The sequence below is a fragment of the Pan paniscus genome, chromosome 18, assembly GCF_029289425.2.
Source record: "Pan paniscus chromosome 18, NHGRI_mPanPan1-v2.0_pri, whole genome shotgun sequence".
In the NCBI taxonomy this organism is placed as follows: domain Eukaryota; kingdom Metazoa; phylum Chordata; class Mammalia; order Primates; family Hominidae; genus Pan; species Pan paniscus.
The window spans coordinates 84,666,193-84,686,422 of NC_073267.2; the positions used below are offsets into that span (position 1 = coordinate 84,666,193).

At 44.5% G+C, this 20,230-nt stretch overlaps 1 protein-coding gene across 4 annotated transcripts in view; it reads right to left on the minus strand.

The window, feature by feature from the left end:
• Positions 1–20,230, minus strand: part of WDR59 (WD repeat domain 59) — a 114,963-nt gene that overhangs the window by 78,612 nt on the left and 16,121 nt on the right. For 2 of the 4 annotated variants that reach the window (XM_003829526.7, XM_034940707.4), the window contains exons 2-5: positions 16,785–16,834; positions 7,494–7,629; positions 2,469–2,554; positions 739–819 (exon numbers count right to left, since the gene is read on the minus strand). In XM_003829526.7, coding sequence (XP_003829574.3) covers positions 739–819; positions 2,469–2,554; positions 7,494–7,629; positions 16,785–16,834 — 353 coding nt within the window. Of the gene's footprint in view, positions 1–738; positions 820–2,468; positions 2,555–7,493; positions 7,630–8,216; positions 8,447–16,784; positions 16,835–20,230 lie in introns of all 4 variants that reach the window. The other 2 variants (XM_034940708.3, XM_034940709.3) reach the window with 2 other exon arrangements.

Sequence of the window (20,230 nt, forward strand, 5' to 3'; positions counted from 1 at the left end):
TGTCTCAACAAAAAAAAAAAAAAAGAAAGAAAGAAAACAAATTACAGGCCATGTACAATGGCTCACACCTATAATCCCAACACTTTGGGACACCAGGGTGGAAGGACTGCTTGAGGCCAGAAGTTTGAGATCAGCCTGACAACACAGCAAGACTCTGTCCCCACAAAAATAAAAAATAAAAAAATAAAAATTAGCTGGGCATGGTGGCAAGTGCCTGTGGTCCCAGCTACTCAAGAGGCTGAAGTGAGAGGATCACTTGAGCCCAGGGGTTCAAGGCTGTACTGACCTGAGATGACATCACTTCACTCCAGAATGGGTGACAGAGTAATACCCTGTCTCAAAAAAAAAAAAAGAAGAAAGGAAAGAAAGAGAGGAAGGAAGGAAAGACAGGAGGGAAGGGGGAAGGGTGAAAATGAGGGAGGAAAGGAGGGAGGGAGGGAAAGAAGGAGGGAGGGAAGGAGAGAGGGAGGGAGGGAAGGAGAGAGGGAGGGAGGGAGGACAGACTCTAACTAGGGAAGAGTTCTCCTTAAGGTCTTGCCTGGAGAGGTCCTGGCTCTCTTCTCTATCCCCCTACAACTGTGTCTTTCACTCTCAAATAATATATTTGCACTCAAATCTCTCACTCAAACTTGTCTCAAGGTCTGTATCGAGGGGAAACCAAACTAAGACACTTGATCTCTAAAACAAAGGTCCCAAATCACCCCCAACCAAGTGGTTATGCCTCCTAATTGTTCTTACTTGATATCCCAAATGTAGATGTAGGTGTCCACAGAGCTGGTAACCAGGAGGTCAGGCTCAAACACCGCCCAGTCCAAGTCGCTGGGACACAAAGAATAAACAGAACAAAGAAAAGGAAAAAAATTCAGAGTCCAGGTCCAAAGCACTAGCACATCGAGTCTCCAGTGGCTTCAGAATGTCATCGTTAACGGGCTTCTTAATGTGGTTTAGGCTGAGAATGTCCAAAGTTCCTTGGGAACGAACATGAGTTTGGAAGGAAACTGTCAGGTCCTTCGCCAGCTATACCATCATCTGCTCCCAGAAAAGAAATGGAGTGCTTCAACTTAAAACATTCTCTCTCTGGGGTGAGCGCAGTGGCTCACGACTGTAATCCCAGCACTTTGGGAGGCTGAGGCGGGCAGATCACTTGAGGTCACGAGTTCGAGACCAGCCTGGCCAGTATGGTGAAACCCCGTCTCTACTAATAACACAAAAATTAGCCAGGCGTGGTGGCACACACCTATAATCCCAGCTACTTGAGAATCATTTGAACCTGGGAGGCAGATGTTGCAGTGAGCTGAGATCGTGCCACTGCACTCCAGCCTGGGCAACAAGAGTGAAACTCCATCTCAAAACAAACAAACAAACAAACAAAATTTCTCTCTCTAAATAAACAAACAAAGGAAAAACACATAAAGTAATCTTTATCATTTTCTAAATCAAATTCCACCAGAGGCACCTTGGGTAAACCCAACATCCTTAAGCAGCGGCAAACTGCCACACTGCCATGCAGCACCCAGAGAGGGCCAGAGGCCTGTGGTGTCCCCTACCCATGTTCTCCTTCCTAGACAGGCAGCAACTGCACAGAACATTCCACCCGACCCAGGTGTCTCACCTTTCCCAGCACTTCCAGGTCAGCTTAGCCCAGAAACAGTGACCCAGGGAAAGAGTGGATCAAGGAAAACTCGAAACCAACTGGAAGCCTCGACTGGGAGGCGGCTGTGCCCTTGGGTAATGAACTGTGACGCAGGAGCTCTGTAACCGCTGCTGCCGGAGAGAAAGCCAAGGGCCACTCCCTGACATCCGCATGTCCTCCCAGGCACCATTGATCATGAACTGGGGGATTCTGCTGCATAACCACTCCTCTCCTATGTCGAAAATCAGCTCTAGGCCAGGCACAGTGGCTCACGCCTGTAATCCCAACACTTTGGGAGGCCAAGGCAGGCGGGTCACTTCAGGTTAGGAGTTCAAGACCAGCCTGGCCAACGTGATAAAACCCTGTCTCCACAAAAAAAAAAAAAAAAATTAGCCGGGCGTGGTGGTGCACACCTATAATCCCAGCTATTCGGGAGGCTGAGGCAGGGGAATCACCTGAACCCAGGAAGCGGTGGTGGCAGTGAGCCAAGATTGCACCATTGCACTCCAGCCTGGGCGACAGAGTGAGACTTCGTCTCAAAAAAAAAAAAAAAAAAAAAGTCAGCTCTAATCCTTTACCCTGGACTGGACTATATCCATCCGGGATATGGTCTGGGATGGGGGTCAACAGCTACGCGATGGTGCTTCCTAAATGCCGGCTGTTCCTCACTGTGCTCTTCACCACCATCTCAGTGAATGCTAATAACCCGCTGACCACCCGGGACCTGTGCGACACAGACGGTCAAGCCATGCAAGGAGGATGGCATCATCATTTCGTTCCCAGGGGACTGTGACAAAGCAAGACAGCCAAGGAGCTGTGGAGGGCTGGTGCCTACCTGATGACACGAGTGTGGCCTTGTAAGGTTGTGCCAACTTCCCCACTGCCGTCTTTCCACTTGTAAAGGTCTACTCGTTGGTTACTCTGAAAAGAAGGGAAAGAAGGCCACAGGCAAGTATGTTGGGATATATGGTCTTGCCCCAATCAGCTTAAGGCAGAGAAGAGGAAGCCAGGGATCTCATGCATGGCAAAGATCCTTCAGGCTGAACTTTTCTTTAAAAAGCCATCAGGAATAAGTACAATTAACATTAGCTTGAGCTAACTTCAGCTCAGTATGTAGGTCTGTGAATCTCAAAATGGAAAGGCAGGACTATCTTAAGAGATGCATCTTGAACAGTCACAGCTGAACTGAAGGTGCAGAATCACTTCTGCAGACGAGCTTCATGGGCCAGGAAAATGTCCCGGCCACTAGAGGAACCTCCTCCCTCTGAAGGTCACACACTCGCCTCCCCAGCTGCTGGTACATTGGATGTCTCCAGCTCACCCTTCCATGACCAAATGCCCAGAGTCCACCTACCACAGGTTTTTGTTTTTTTTGTTTTTTTTTGAGATGGGATCTATATTGCCCACGCTTTTCTAGAACTCCTAGGCTCAAACAATCCCCTTGCCTCAGAGTCCAGGATAGCTGGGATAAGGTGTGAGGTGTGAGGACTGCGCCATCACAACTGGGTCCCGTGTCACTTTAAAAACATAGGTGCCTAAGAGAGAAAAAAGAGGCTGGGCTTGGTGGCTCATGCCTGTAATCCCAGCACTTTAAGAGGCTGCTTGAGCCCAGGAGTTCAAGACCAGTCTGGGCAACATAGCCAGATCGCATCTCTACAAAAAAAATTAAATATTAGCCAGTCATGGTGGTGCATGCCTGTGGTCTCAGCTACTTGAGAGGCTGAGGTGGAAGGATCGCTTGAGCCTGGGAGGTCGAGGCTATAGTAAGCTGTGATTGTGCCACTGTACTCCAGCCTGGGTGACACAGCAAGACCCCATCTCAAACAAAAAAAAAAAAGAAAAGAAAAGAAGAAAGATCCTCAAAAGGGTGTCCTAGAAGGCAAAATTATTTAACACTCCTTGAAATAATGCCTGTATTTAATTTCTTAAAGGGTTAAGCAGAAAGTGACAAGGAAAATGGACCAGAAGAAACCACAGCTACAATAGAAAAATAACTTCCATCAAAGTACATTTCACTTAAATACACAACAAAACAGCAAAGGCTCCTGACATATCATGAGTTTATGAAACACACTGAAAGTGATAAAGATTACTAGTAGGCTGAAAACAATGGCAGGCTACTTAATAATTTTTGAAATTTTATATATATATATATATATATATATATATATACACACACACATACACATTAGACTGATTGTCATTTTAGCTCAGAGACAGACAGACGTATAAAATTCTGAGATTTTTGTCCTGAAATACCAGTTTCCAAATTGAAAAAGGTAAGATTCTTGTGAAAAGGTTAGGATTCAAAATAGCTTCCAAAGAGAATAGGAATGAAAAGAAAAGTTCCCTCTTCTAATAATATTCCCTGCCATTTCTGGAGGGTCTGCTAGTGCCAGTCCACCTTAACGAATCTGGCCTCTGACCTCTCCCAGCACACGACACAGCGGGTATCATCACCCACATTATAGATGAGGAAAGCAAGGCTCAGAAAATTGTGGGGCCTCTCAAGATAAAAGACAGAATGTTAAAACTAGGACTTGACCTCAGATTTCCCTAATTAAAGCTTTCTCAAAAGGTTGCCTTCCAGCCAGGGGCAGTGGCTCACGCCTGTAATCCCAGCACTTTGGGAAGCTGAGGCAGGCGGATCACTTGAGGTCAGGAGTTAGAGACCAGCCTGGCCAACATGGTGAAAGCCCATCTCTACTTAAAAATACAAAAATTAGCTGGGCGTGGTGGCACGTGCCTGTAGTCCCAGCTACTTGAGAAGCTGAGGCACGAGAATTCCTTGAACCTGGGAAGCAGAGGCTGCAATGAACTGAGATGGCACCACTGCACTCCAGCCTGGGCAACAGAAAGAGACTCCGTCTCAAAAAAAAAAAAAAGTTGCCTTCCAACCAAGAACAAAAGAAAAAAACAGATAAACTTCATTAAAATTAAAGCTTTTGTGCATCAAAGAACATTGTCAAGAATGTAAAAAGACAATCAACAAAAGGGAAGAAAACATTTGCAAATCATACATCTGATAAAGGTCTAATATCCAGAATATATAAAGAACTCCTACAACTCAACAGTAAAATGCAAACAACCCAATTCGAAAAAGGGCAGAGGCAAGGCCGGGCACGGTGGCTCATGCCTATAATCCCAGCACTTTGGGAGGCCAAGGCAGGCGGATCATGGGGTGAGGAGATCGAGACCATCCTGGCTAACAGGGTGAAAGCCTGTCTCTACTAAAAATACAAAAAAATTAGCCGGGCATGGTGGTGGACGCCTGTAGTCCCAGCTACTTGGGAGGCTGAGGCAGGAGAATGGCGTGAACCCAGGAGGTGGAGCTTGCAGTGAGCTGAGATAGCCGCACTGCACTCCAGCCTGGGTGACAGAGCAAGACTCCGTCTCAAAAAAAAAAGAAAAAGGGCAGAGGCCTTGGATAGACATTTCTCCAAAAAAATGACATATACATGGCCAATAAGATGCTCAACATCCTTAGTCACTGGGCGAATATAAACTAAAACCACAATAAGGCTGGGTGCGGTGGCTCATGCCTGTAATCCAAGCACTTTGGGAGGCTGAGGTGGGTGGATCACCTGAGGTTGAGAGTTTGAGACCAGCCGGACCAACACGGAGAAACCCTGTCTCTACTAAAAATACAAAATTAGCCAGGCGTGATGATGTGTGCTTGTAATCCCAGCTACTTGGGAGGCTGAGGCAGGAGAATCGCTTGAACCCAGGAGGTGGAGGTTGTGGTGAGCCGAGATCATGCCACTGCACTCCAGCCTGGGCAACAAGAGTGAAACTCTGTCTCAAAACAAACAAACAAAAAAACATAATAAAGTACCACCTCACACCTTCACACCCACTAGGATGGCTATAATTTAAAATAAATAAATAAATAAATTTTGGAGAGGATGTGGAAAAACTGGAACTCTGTGCATTACTGATGGGAGTATAAAAGGTTTAGCCACTGTGGAAATAGTTTGGTGGTTCCCTCCAAAAGTTAAACAATGAATTACCATATGACCCTGCAATTCCACTCTTAAATGTTTACCCAAAAGAAGCGAAAACAAGTACCTCCACACATACGTTCATACCAGCTCTATTCAATAGCCAGCCAAATGTCCTCTGATGGATGGACGGATAGATAAACAATTACACAATGGAATATTATCCACTGATAAAAAGGAATGAAGTTCTGATACCTGCTATAACATGGATGAACTTCAAAACATTATGCTAAGTAAAAGAAGTCAGACACAAAAGGCCACTTATTTTATGATTTCATGTCTATGGAAGATCCAGAATAGATCAATCCATTGAGACAGAGTGCAGACTGGTGGTTGCCAGGGGTTGCAACGGAGGGAGGAATGGGGAGAAACTGCTTAATGAATAAAGGGTTTTACCCGGGAGGGATAGAAATGTTTGGGAATTGGATAGAGGTGGTGGTTATACAACATGTGAATGCAGTGAAGGATACTGAATTGTTCACTTTAAAATGATTAATTGTGAAGGAACAAATTTTAAAAAGGCTGTCTTTGTTAGCACTCCCAAACAAATGCAGTGTTAATCCACTGAGTACAACAACTGAGGCGTCAGCCTAAACCCAATCAGAGGTGATTTTGCTTCCCAGAGGACATATGACAGTGTCTGGAGACATTTTTGATTGTCATAACAAGGGGAGGGGAGCATACTACTGAGATCTAGCAGGTAGGGCCAGGGATGCTGCTGAACTTCCTACAACGCACAGGACAGCCCCACCACAGAGAATGACCTAACGAGCCAGTAGTGCCAAGGTTAAAAAACCCTGGACTAGACGATCAGGGGCCGAGGGTGAGAGGGGAATAAGGGTCCCGAGGTATAAACCAACTAAAAGAGCTCCTTCTATCACTCAGGAAAGAGGCCTGAGAGTAGAAAGGCAGGAAGACTGACTCTCCCTTTCTCTTTCAGAATAGCCCTGAAAATCAGCGCAACCTCAGACATACACAGTTAAAGGCAGACCCTATTTTGGAAATAGCTGGGAAGGGCGGCTTTCTGTTCCTTCTCAAGCTGACAAAGTTGCTCTTCTTTCTTTGCTCAGTTGCTTTCCTTCTGCAGACTGCCTTTCCTGACAAGAACAGACTGAGACAGACTGCACAGTGGTCCTGCCCCTGGTGAATCGGAAGAATTCCTTTAAATACTCTCCTGCCAGCCCAATGCAAAAAGAGCAAAAAGTTTAGATCTCTCATTATTCTAGAATACAATGTGACACAGAATCTGGAGAAAGATGCCAGAGAGGTTGTAGTCCAGAATCTTTTTGTATAAAGATTTTTGTATTAGAAAACCTAACAAAACTTATACATGTTTTCCCTAGGGAAAAAAAAATCACACATAAACAGGCACATAGAATTTGACGGGGTTAACGAAATCTAATGATTCCCAATCAAGGAAGAATCCTTTCCTTTGAATGGAAGGGTAGGGGGAGTCTTCTGATCCCTCTGAAAGCAACGAAAGTCAACTCCACACCAGCTCACCAGTTACCCTCCTTAGAATGTCTTTCAAAGTCATCTGCCATTTGGCCGCTGGCTAGTTACATTGCTGCTGATGAAACAGGTTCTCACCACTCACAGAAATGGATGCATCTGCCTGTTTCCCTTACAAAATCTGAATTCAGTCCCTAGAAATACAAGGCCTGACACCGATGGGACCAGCGAGCATTCCCACATATATTTAATCCGTAACTTGCCTCTGTCTTTTTCTCAGAACCATCCAAACCTCTTTTCCAAATGAGCAATGAGGACTGCATTCTCTTCTCTACACAGGGCATAGATCTGCCAGCCCCAGATGACACATTTAACAGCATTCTCCTGTATTCCTTAAATAAGCTCACCGAAGCCGCAAAATAGTGTGCAAAGCTGTCATGAGGATTCCACTGCACAGCTCCAATGTCCCATTTGCTCTGGCGAGAGATCTTTCGGTGACCTTCGAAAGGGGCATCTAGATTGACGATGTATAAGAATCTGCGGCTAGAGACCAACATCAACATTATAATAGTATAAAAACACAACATCATTAGCATTAAGATAGAAAAGCACAATTGGAATTGCATACAATTTGCAAGCAGTGCTCCAAAAAACCCAAACACACATGGCATTTATTTACTCTGAAAGGCAAAGAAGTGACAAGTATAATTCAAGGTGGCTGTCACACAAAGGGAAGAAGTGTCCCTGTGAGAGTCCCACCTCCAGAAATGGCCTTCCCTACCACATCCATCCATGAGAGTCTGGATTCACCTCCAACCTGCCCTTCTCCCAGCCTTTCCCAATCCCCCAGCTAGGGTTAATTGCTAAATTAATTAATTCCACATTACTCCCATTGCATGGTTTGCATTTTGACCGCAGCATTTATCTTGTAGCAGGACTAATAATTTAAGGCTCTTGTCCTGAGTCAACTAAGTGTTCAGAGAATGAACCATGTCTTGAATATCTTTTTTTTTCTTTTTTCTTTTTTTTTTTTTGAGACAGGGTCTCGCTCTGTCACCCAGGCTGGAGTACAGTGGTACGATCTCAGCTCACTGCAACCTCAGCTTCCCAAGTTCAAACGATTCTCCTACCTCAGCCTTCCGGGTAGCTGGGAATACAGGCACCCGCCATCACGCCTAACTAATTTTTGCATTTTCTGTAGAGACGGAGTTTCACCATGTTGGCCAGCCTGATCTCGAACTCCTGACCTCAGGTGATCCACCTGCCTCAGCCTCCCAAAGTACTGGGATTACAAGCACAAGGAACCATGCCCAGCCGTCTTGAATATCTCTGTATGCTTCACATCGCCAGGCACAGTGCTCTGCACTCAACAAATGTGAGTTAAATTAAACATATCACTTATTACTAAGCCAAAATCCTGTAGAAGCAGAAAATCTCAAAATTCCCCTAACTACTTCCTGGTCAAGAAAACTCAACTAAATCTATCAGGAGGGTTAACAATAACAACAAAAAGGAATAATAGTTAAAATAACATATGAAGTGCCAGTAATGTTTAAGGTTCCAATCAACATGAAGGATCTGAAAACAGGGAGGTTCTGCATTCACCTATTTTCTTTTTAAGTAAAATACCCTTGCTGCGTGAATCAACATCTCTGCAGCCATCAGCTATTGATTCTTTGCTAGAGACCACTCCAAGCCCCTGGAGATCAATGAGAATAGGCAGGCTCAAAAATGAAGAAAAAGATTAATCATCCCTGCTCAGAAGAGCCAGGAAATGGCATACAAAACTCTAGGTGGTAGCAGAACTCTGAGGAGAGATGATGGAGGGAGAAGAAGAAAAGCCAGGGGAATACACAATTTCACAGAATTTCCAGGACTTCTAAGAAAGTGCAGAACAAATATCACATAGAATCTCTGGCCTGCTCCAAAGGAATCACCTGATCCTGCGATGGCCAGCTGGCATCGTCCCATCAGAAGAACAACAGGACAAGGCTAGTAGCTATACATGTGAGGTGAGTATCAATAGGGGGGTGCAGAGACTTTACAGGGCAAATGTACAAAGGCAGAAAGTGGGCACTTCAGGGTGAACACTCCTGATGGAACATAGGTGTTTATCTTCATTTTCCCCAATGCTCCACTGCAATAAGAGTAAAGAAGACAAAAAACCTCCAAAGACAAAGAAAATGAGACAGGAAATGAAAAACAGGTGGACAAATGGTAATTGATCTAAAGAAAGCTAAATAGGCCAGGCATGGTGGCTCACAACTCTATTCCCAGCACTTTGTGAGGCCAAGGTGGGTGGATAGCCTCAGGTCAGAAGTGGGAGACCAGCCTGGCCAACATGGTGAAACCCTGTCTCTACTAAAAATACTAAAAAAGTAGCTAAACATGGTGGCAGGCACCTGTAATCCCAGCTACTCAGGAGGCTGAGGCAGGAGAATTGCTTGAACCTGGGAGGCAGAGGTTGCAGTGAGCTGAGATCACACCACTGCACTCCAGCCTGGGCGACAGGCTGAGACTCCATCTCAAAAAAAAAAAAAAAAAAACAAGCTAAATAAAGCCAAAGTACATGGAGAGAGAAATGAGTGTGAAGCAAGTTGCTTCCCCCCAACTGGAGGCTTTAGTCTCAAGACAAGGGCAAGGGGTAGGGCTAGAAGACAACAAGCAGAACAAAACTAGGAGAACTGTTTGAAAGAACACTAAGGAGGCCGAGCACAGTGGCCCATGCCTATAATCCCAGCACTGTGGGAGGCCGAGGCGGATGGATCACCTGAGGTTGGGAGTTCGAGACTAGCCCGACCAACATGGAGAAATCCCTGACTAATTAAAAAAAATTAGCCAGGCATGGTGGTGCATGCCTGTAATCCCAGCTACTCGGGAGACCAAGGCAGGAGGATCACTTGAACCTGGGAGGCAGAGGATGCAGTGAGCCGAGATCACACCATTGCACTCCAGCCTGGGCAACAAAAGCAAAACTCCATCTCAAAAAAAAACACTAAGGAGAGGGTTATGTGCAACCCATCCACCCAGGTGGCTGCCTCAGTGGAGAGTGGGTGCTATTCTCCCCTAGAGCAGCCCCAGACCTGGGAAGTGGGAAGTGCTGCACTAAGTCATTCCTCTCTCTATGCAGCACTCACGACTCTGCCTTTTACTCTTCAGATAGACTTCTCAGGAGAAAATAACCAGCCCAGGAAAAAACAAAAGCAAGCAAACAACAACAAAGCCCTGGAGATAATGACATTTGGACATCCACTAACAGGGCCTGGTTCCCACCTGATCTCCCCACCATCTACCCACTTAAAGAGAGATGCCAGTCGCTCTTTAGCATTAGCAGCCAACGATCTCAGTCACTGGAGGAAACCTGAAGGATAGGGACTAATGCAACAGAAAGGAAAAAAGCCTTCATGGTTGGAAGCAGCAGCTCACACTGGAACTGTTAGTGCTGCAGGCCAAGGCAGAAGCATCGCTTGAGGCCCGGAGTTAAGACCAGCCTGGGCAACCTGGCAAGACTCTATCTGCATAAAGAAAAAAAAATTATAATAAAATAAAATAAAATTAGCCAGGTGTGGTGACATGTGCCTGTACTCCCAGCTACTGAGAAGGCTGAGATGGGAGGATTGCTTGCCCAGCAATTCAAGGCTGCAGCGAGCCATGATTGCACCACTGCACTCCAGCCTAGGTGACAAAACAGAAAAAGAAAAGGAAAGAAAAAACTCCTCCCTTGCCTCCCCACTGCCCTCCAAAATAATAACAATAAGAAAAAAAAAAAAAACAGAGGAAGAAGAAAAGAAGGAATTCAAAGGAAACGGTGATAAATGCAGAAGAGAAAAAATCTTGGAACCAATATTTTCCAAGAGTTAAGAGACAATATAAATAATAATAAACATTAAAACAATAGTTGAAATTTTTTGAAAATTAAAATAGTTGAAATTTTTTTTTTTAATCTGAAAGTAGTGTTAGAAGCTAAAGTTTAGGCTGGGCGCAGTGGCTCACACCTGTAATCCTAGCACTTTGGGAGGCCGAGGCGGGTAGACTGCCTGAGCTCAGGGGCTTGAGACCAGCCTGGGCAAAACAGTGAAACCCCATCTCTACTAAAATACGAAAAAGTTAGCTGGGCATGGCAGCATGAGCCTGTAATCCCAGTTACTTGGGAGGCTGAGGCAGCAGAATTGCTTGAACCCAGGAGGCGGAGGTTGCAGTGAGCCGACATCGCGCCACTGCACTCCAGCTTGGGCAACGGAGCGAAACTCCATCTAAAGAAAAGAAAGAAGCTAAAGTTTAAAACTCCCAGAAGCCAAAACTGACAAGGCCAGAAGCAAAGTCATACAAGATATCCAACACTGACTACTAGTAGGAATTCCAACAAGAAAGAATGAGAAGAGAAAATGAGGTCAGGTACGTGGTTCACATCTGTAATCCCAGCACTTTGGGAGGCTGAGGCGGGTGGATCACCCAAGGTCAGGAGTTTGAGATCAGCCCGACCAACACAGCAAAACCCCATCTCTAATAAAACTACAAAAATTAGCTGGGCGTGGTGGCGCTCACCTGTAATCCCAGCTACCTGGGAGGCTGAGGCATGAGAATCGCTTGAACCCAGAAAGCAGAGGTGGTTGCAGTGAGCCAAGTTTTCATCACTGCACTCCAGCCTTGGTGACAGAGCAAGACTCTGTCTCAAAAATTTAAAAAAAAAAAAAAAAAAAGAGAAAGAAAATGGGAAAATAAAAGGGAGAAAATGATCAAAGACATAATACAGAAAAATTTCTCTAAACTAAAAGATACAGATTTCCAGATTTGAAGGACCTTCCAAGGTCCTAAAAAAAATTTCTGTACCTTAATCAGAATGGTGATTACATGAGTATATATATTTGTAAATTTTAGCTATTTACTTAAGTTTACCACACTTTATACAATTTACTACACATATTGTAAAATTCAGTATAAGAAAATGCCAGGTGCAGTGGCTCATGTCTATAATCCCAGCATTTTGGGGGGCCAAGGCAGGAGGATCAACTTGAGCCCAGGAGTTCAAGATCAGCCTGGGCAACATAGGGAGACCCTGTCTCTACAAAAAAAAAAAAAACTTAGCCAGACAGGTGTGGTGGTACATGCCGGCAGTCCCAGCAGTTTGGAGGTTGAGGTGGAAGGATCACTTGAGCCCTGGAAGTCGGAGACTGCAGTGAGCCATGATCTGCATTCCAGCCTAGGCAACAGAGTGAAACCTTGTCTCAAAACAACAACAACCAAAAAAAACCCAATATAAGAAAATGAAAGTTCTAGGTCTTTCAAGAATTACCACACTGTTTTCCACAATGGTTGAACTAATTTACATTCCCATCAACAGTGTAAAAACATTCCTATTTCTCCACAGCCTCGCCAGCATCTGTTGTTTCTTGACTTTTTAATAATTGCCACTCTGACTGGTGAGAGATGGTCTCTCATTGTGGTTTTGATTTGCATTTCTCTAATGATCAGTAATGATGAGCTTTTTTTCATATGTTGGCTGCATAAATGTCTTCTTTTGAAAGGTGTCTGTTCACGTCCTTTGCCCACTTTTTAATGGGGTTGTTTTTTTCTTGTAAATTTGTTTAAATTCCTTGTAGATTCTGGATATTAGACCTTTGTCAGATGAATAGGTTGCAAGAATTTTCTCCCATTCTGTAGGCTGTCTGTTCACTCTGATGATAGTTTCTTTTGCTGTGCAGAAGCTCTTTAGTTTAATTAGATCCCATTTGTCAATTTTTGCTCCTGTTGCAATTGCTTTTGGTGTTTTTGTCATAAAATCTTTGCCCATGCCTATGTCCTGAATGGTACTGCCTAGATTTTCTTCTAGGGTTTATATATAGTTTTGGATTTTACATTTAAGTCTTTAATCCATCTTGAGTTTTTTTTTTTTATAAGGTTTAAGGAAGGGGTCCAGTTTCCATTTTCTGCATATGGCTAGCCAGTTCTTCCAGCACCACTTGTTAAACAGGGAATCCTTTCCCCATCGTTTTTGTCAAGTTTGTCAAAGATCAGATGGTTGTAGATGTGCAGTCTTATTTCTGATATCTCTATTCTATTCCATTGGTCTATATGTCTGTTTTGTACCAATACCATGCTGTTTTGGTTACTGTAGCCTTGTAGGATAGTTTGAAGTCGGGTAGCGAAATACCTCCAGCTTTGTTATTTTTGTTTAGGATTGTCTTGGCTATACAGGCTGTTTTTGGGTTCCGTATGAATTTTATAGTTTTTCTAATTCTGTGAAGAATGTCAATGGTAGTTTAATGTGAACAGCATTGAATCTATAAATCACTTTGGGAGGTATGGCCATTTTCATGATATTGATTCTTCCTATCCATGAGCATGGAATGTTTTGCTATTTGTTTCTGTCCTCTCTGATTTCCTTGTACAGTGGTTTGTAGTTCTCCTTGAAGAGGTCCTTCACTTCCCTTGTTAGCTGTATTCCTAGGTATTTTATTCTCTTTGTAACAATTGTGAATGGGAGTTCATTCATGATTTGGCTCTCTGCTTGCCTATTGTTGGTGTATAGGAATGCTTGTGATTTTTGCACATTGATTTTGTATCCTGAAATTTTGCTAAAGTTGCTTATCAGCTTAAGAAGCTTTTGGGCTGAGACAATGGGGTTTCCTAGTTATAGGATCATGTCGTCTGCAAACAGGGACAGTTTGACTTCCTCTCTATTTATTTTTTCTTTTTTCTTTTTTTCTCTCTTCCTATTTGAATATTCATTATTTCTCTTGCCTGATTGCCCTGCCCAGAACTTTCAATACTATGTTGAATAGGAGAGGTGAGAGATTCCTGAAAGACCTAGAGGCAGAAATACCATTTGACCCAGCAATCCCATTATAGGGTATGTACCCAGAGGAATCTAAATTACTCTATTATAAAGATATGGCCAGGCATGGTGGCTCACGCCTGTAATCCTGGCACTTTGGGAGGCCAAGGTGGGTGGATTGTCTGAGTTCAAGAGTTCGAGACCAGCCTGGGCAACATGGTGAAACTCCGTTTCTACTAAAATACAAAAAATTAGCCAAGCATGGCAGCGTGCACCTGTAGTCCCAGCTACTCGGGAGGTTGAGGCAGAATTGCTTGAACCCGGGAGGCAGAGGTTGTAGTGAGCAGAGATCATGCCACTGCACTCCAGCCTGGGTGACAGAGAGACTCCGTCTTCAAAAAAAATACAAATAAAAATAAAGATACATGCACGCATATGTTCAGTGAAGCACTATTCACAATAGCAAAGACATGGAATCAACCCAAACGCCCACCAATGATAGACTGAATAAAGAAAATGTGGTACATATACATCATGGAGTAACATGGAGCCATAAAAAGGAATGAAATCATGTCCTTTGCAGGGACATGGATGGAGCTGGAAGCCATTATCCTCAGCAAACTAACACAAGAACAGAAAACCAAATACCACATGTTCTCGCTTATAAGTGTGAGCTGAACAGTGAGAACACATGGACACAGGGAGAGGAACAATGCACACTGGGACTTGTTGGGGGGCCAGGGGGAGGGAGAGCATCGGGATAAATAGCTAATGCATATGGGGCTTAATACCTAGGTGATGGGTTGATAGATGCAGCAAACCACCATAGCACACGTTTACCTACGTAACAAACCGGCACATCCTGCACATGTATCCTGGAACTTAAAATTAAATTAAAATTTTTTTAAAAAGAAGAGAAAATACTTCAAGAGGCCAAGGCAGAGGCAGATGGATTGCTTGAGTCTGGGATGTCAAGGCTGCAGTGAGCCGAGATCACATCAGCAACTACACTCCAGCCTGGGTGATAGAGTGAGACCCTGTCTCAAAAGAAAGAAAGAGAAAAAGGGAGAAAGAGAGAGAGAGAATATGAAATGAGGCCAAGGTGAGAGGATTACTTGAGCCTAGCTGTTCAAGACCAGCCTGGGCAACAAAGCAAGACTCTCATCTCTAAAAAAAAGAAAAAAAGAAAGAAAATGAAATATAAAGATTCGAGATCATGTTGAAAAATAGTAAAAATGTGTGCCAGGCACGGTGGCTCACACCTGTAATCCCAGGACTTTGGGAGAATGAGCTGGGCAGATCACTAGGTCAGGAGTTCAAGATCAGCCTGGCCAATATGGTGAAACCCCATCTCTACTAAAAATACAAAAATTAGCTGGGCATGGTGGCGGGCGCCTATAATCCCAGGTACTTGGGAGGCTGAGGCAGGAGAATCACTTGAAACCGGAAGGCGGAGGTTGCAGTGAGCCGAGATCGTGCCACTGCACTACAGCCTCGGCAACAAGAGCGAAACATCATCTCAAAAAAAAAAAAAAAAAAAAAGAGTAGGGAGCTGGAGGCAGAAAAGAGATACCAACTTTCCCTTATCTAGGCACCCAGTATGACACACAAAAAAATGACATCAATAATTTTCTCCAGGGAGGTGGTCAGAGGTAGGAAGGAAATCTACTTTTCATTGTATATCCTTCTGAAATTTTTACATGTTTACCGTGTTGTATACTTTTTTAAAAAAGGTAAATTAAAACACAATTTCAAAATAAAGTAATGAAGCTGATAGAAAAGAAAATATTTTCACTGATTTGTAAATGGGTTCATAAACAACTACATTAATTAAAACACAGTGGATCCTAGAGGTAAGGACTGTACTCGAGAGCAACATGAAAGGAAAAGGGGACCATGACCATCAAAAAAAATTTTTGGCTGGGTACGGCGGCTCACACCTGTAATCCCAGCACTTCAGGAGGCACTTTGGGAGGCCAAGGCAGGTAGATCACCTGAGGTCAGGAGTTCGAGGTCAGCCTGGCCAACATGGTGAAACCCTGTCACTGCTAAAAATACAAAAAATGAGCCGGGCGTGGTGGCACATGCCTATAATCCCAGCTACCTGGGAGGCTGAGGCAGCAGAATCACTTGAACACAGGAGGCAGAGGTTGCAGTGAGCCGAGATCGCGCCATTGCACTCCAGCCTGGGCGACAAGAGCAAAACTCCGTCTCAAAAAAAAAAAATTTTTTTTTTGAGATGGGGTCTTGCTATGTTGCCCAGGCTGGTCTTGAACTCCTTGGCTCACGTGGTCCTCCTGCCTCAGCTTCGCAAGTAGCTGGGACTACAGGCCATGCCTGGCTTGATTATTACATTTTATCCCAATAGTACGATGTTAGGGTTATTAGAAAAGCAGAGATGGCCCTTAATTGCCAGAGTCTTAAAAATTTTGAGCCAGAAGATGCTACAGAAACTATGTCATTCAGTTCCTTCATGATGAAATCAAATTCCTTCATGAGAAAACCAAAGTCCAGTTAAGCCAAACTGAATAAATGTCCAGGGGCTCACAGTTAGTGGCACTGTCAAACTGGAACTCAGATTCCTTCAATCCTAGTAACCACCTGCTTCACCAAAATAGATTTCATCCTCCAGGTATGTAGTAGCAAACATCCTTGAGTCTTGCAGTAAACAGAAAATTGCAATTTCAAGTTCAAGCTACCAGTCACTAAAACTTCAAAGGTGTTTTATTGCTTACCTATTAGGGCAGAGATTAAAATAAACTGCAAATAATCCCTCCGAGTAGCCCTGAGGCAAACAGGATATCAGAACTAAACCCTATGATCATAATCCGTAAATATAAGAACAGCTTCCAAGTTCCCAGAAACCCCGATTTGCAATTCGTTTCCAGAAATCATGGCAGACAAACTCGGCAAGCTTACTTACCCAGAAAGCACTGCATGCTGCCCAAGACAGTCCACAGACATCGCAGTTGCCTGAGAGAGAGAACACAGAGTCAGTGCTGCCAGCAAACCCAGCCGGGGATAGAAGGCAGAGGTCTCTGTGGCTCTTCCTCTTCCTGTCTCCCAAGAAGTCCCCAGCTCGCAAGTATCATTAGTTCTCTACAGTGGATGCTTCTACCCACCCACTTCTAATTTGCAACCCAATTCCACATTCACTTTTTTTATTTTTTGTAGAGACAGGGTCTTGCTATGTTGCCCAGGCCGGACTCCAACTCCTGGTCTCAAGTGATCCTCCCATTTCAGCCTCCCAAGTACACATTGATTTTTGACAATAGGGCAGTTGCTACCTGTTACCCCCACACCAAGACTACACGCAACCAAGCTGGTACATTCTAAATTGAAAAGACAGGCTGGGCGGGGTGGCTCACACCTGCAATCCCAGCACTTTGGGAGGCCAAGGCAGGCAGATCACCTGAGGTCAGGAGTTCAAGACCAGCTTGGCCAACATGGTGAAACCCCAACTCTACTAAAAATACAAAAATTAGCCCGGTGTTGTGGTGGACACCTGTAATCCCAGCTATTCGGGAGGATGAGGCAGGAGAATCGCTTGAACGTGGGAGGTGGAGGGTGCAGTGACTTGAGATTGAGCCACTGCACTCCAGCCTGGGCAACAGAATGACACTCCATCTCAAAAAATAAATAAAAATAAATAAATTGAAGAGACAGAAGTCCTGGAGCCCACAGGGAGGCTGACTAGCTCAGAGAAAACAGCAGCTACTATGAACAAAGAGCCTTCTTCCAAGTGAAACCTAATCTGGACACCCCCACCCCACACACACCCAAGACACCCGTGACTTTCCAAAGGGCATGGACTTCTCCTCAAGCCATATGGCAGTTGGCAATATTCAGACACCACCCCTGCTGAATCTAAGGTCATATTCTGGATACTGACATCCCCAGGTCACGTTCGCTCTGAAATTTCTAGTGCATTTAACTGGTTTCTATTTCCCGGGTCTCCCAATTCCCAGGGAGCACTATCACATCGTTTCAGGAGCCAACGTCTAACTCCCAAGAGACTGCAATGAGTCCAACGAATGTGCATTCAGGCTGAGCACAAGGCTTATTTTAATCCGGGCAGTTATTGCCTTGAGTTTCTTTGGACAAGTTCAAATCCTGCTGCACTCTCATGCTAGTATCATGAAACAGTTTGGGCCACTGTTTGGTTATTAAATGCTCTAAGTTCTCTCCAAGAGAGTATCAATGAAGAATCCATTTTATACATTCTGCGACAATCACAAATCACAAATGGTAAGCACCTTCTTTCCCTCACCCTCGCTGGCCTTATTTAGTGGATTTCTCAAGTCATCTACCCTCAAGAAACATCACAAGTAACATTGGGGACAAGAAGCCAGAGTACTCTCACCGGAGGCTGCAGAGTGATTAACATGCATCCTTCAGTGCACCAGAGTCAGGAGCAGAGAGAAGCCCAGAAGACAGGCAGTGAAATGAGATGCCATTTCCAGGATTCCTCTGTGCAATTTACAGACAGTAAGGAGATGATAAGGAGGAGGGCAAGACGTTTCCTCTAACAAGATCTGTGTAATCTTTCTGGGGAGTCTGTGGTAGGCAGAATCCTAACAGATAGCCCCCAAGATTCCAGGCCCTTGGTATATACACACCTCTTCCCTGCTATTCAACATTCACTGAACACAAATCTAGCTACTATTGGGAACGGATTTTATGGACGTAATTAAGGTCCCAATCAGTGGACCTTAAGATAGAACTCGGCTGGGCACGGTGGCTCATGCCTGTAATCCTGGCAATTTGGGAGGCCAAGGCGGATGGATCACCTGAGGTCAGAAGTTCGAGACCAGCCTGGCCAACATGGTGAAACCTCATCTCTACTAAAAATACAAAAATTAGCCGGGCATGGTGGCAGGCACCTGTAATCCCAGCTACTCAGGAGGCTGAGGCAGGAGAATCACTTGACCCCGGGAAGCAGAGGTTGCAGTGAGCCGAGACATGCCACTGCACTCCAGCTTGGGCAATAAAGCGAGACTCGGTCTCAAAAAAAAAAAAAAAAAGATAGAAGACCTTAAACAACCCAAATGTCCACCAATGGAGGAACAGATAAACAAAATGTGGTACAGACATATAATGGAATATTATCCAGCCTTAAAAGGGAAGGAAATTCTGATACATGCTACAACATGGATGAAGCTTGGAAACATGCTAAGTAGAGTATCCCAGATGCAAAAGGACAAATATTATATGACTCCACCTAAAGCAGATGAACTCATAGAAACAAAAAGTAGAATGGAAGTTGCCAGGGTCTAGGGGAAGTAGAGAATGCGGAGTTACTGTTTAATGGGTACAGAGCTCCTATTTGGGATGACGAAAATTTAGAGGACGGGGAGACTGAGAGACTTAGTCTCATCAGTCCTTTAAATCTATGTCTAGATGTCAGAGACAGGAAGTCAGAGATTAAAAAGGTGAGAGATTCAACATGAAGATTCGCATTGCTGGCTGCAAAGACAGAAGGACATGGCAAGGACCTGAGACAGCATGTAGGAGCTGAGAGTGCCTGGACTTCTGACCTACAGAACTGTGAGCTAATAAATGGATGTTGTTGTAAGATGCTAAATATGGACCGGGTGCAGTAGCTCACACCTGTAATCCCAGCACTTTGGGAGGCCGAGGCAGGCAGATCACCTGAGGTAAGGAGTTCAAGACCAGCCTGGCCAACATGGCGAAACCCCATTTCTACTAAATATACAAAAATCAGCCAGGCGTGGTGGCATGCATCTGCAGTCCCAGCTGCTCGGGAGGCTGAGGTAGGAGGATCGCTTGAACCCAGGAGGTGGAGGCTGCATGCAGTAAGCTGAGATCTTGCCACTGCACTCCAGCCTGGGCGACAGAGCAAGACTCTGTCTCAAAACAAAACAAAACAAAACAAAAACGGCAAATAGACTATCATAACTCACCCATATCAGAGGAAGTTATTTAAAAAAAGAAAAACTACCACCACAACACCATCTACGTGATTTTTCCCACCACTACCCTAGAAAAAACAGGTTACCACCATGTTTGCAGGAGCACATTGAGGAAGCTTACACTAAGCTGTCCCAAAGAAGGAATGGAGAAAGGGAACACTGAGCAGAGGAAGTGAAAATGACCTAACCAGAGAAAGTGAGTGCTTTGTGGGGGAAAGGAGTCTGCAATCCAAGCCCTCTCCACCCTCAGCACAGCAGGTGGGGAATTCTAGATGTGGGTTAAGAACCACGGGACTGTGGGATTTTTGTATGACCACACTGCAAGTGAGGAGGGAAAGCCCTGCAATGACTGAGATAGGATTTCCCAGCAGTCTGAAGAAAGGTGCCTGCTGGGGATTAAAGACAGGTTAGAGGTGTAAAGTGGCATTTTATATCC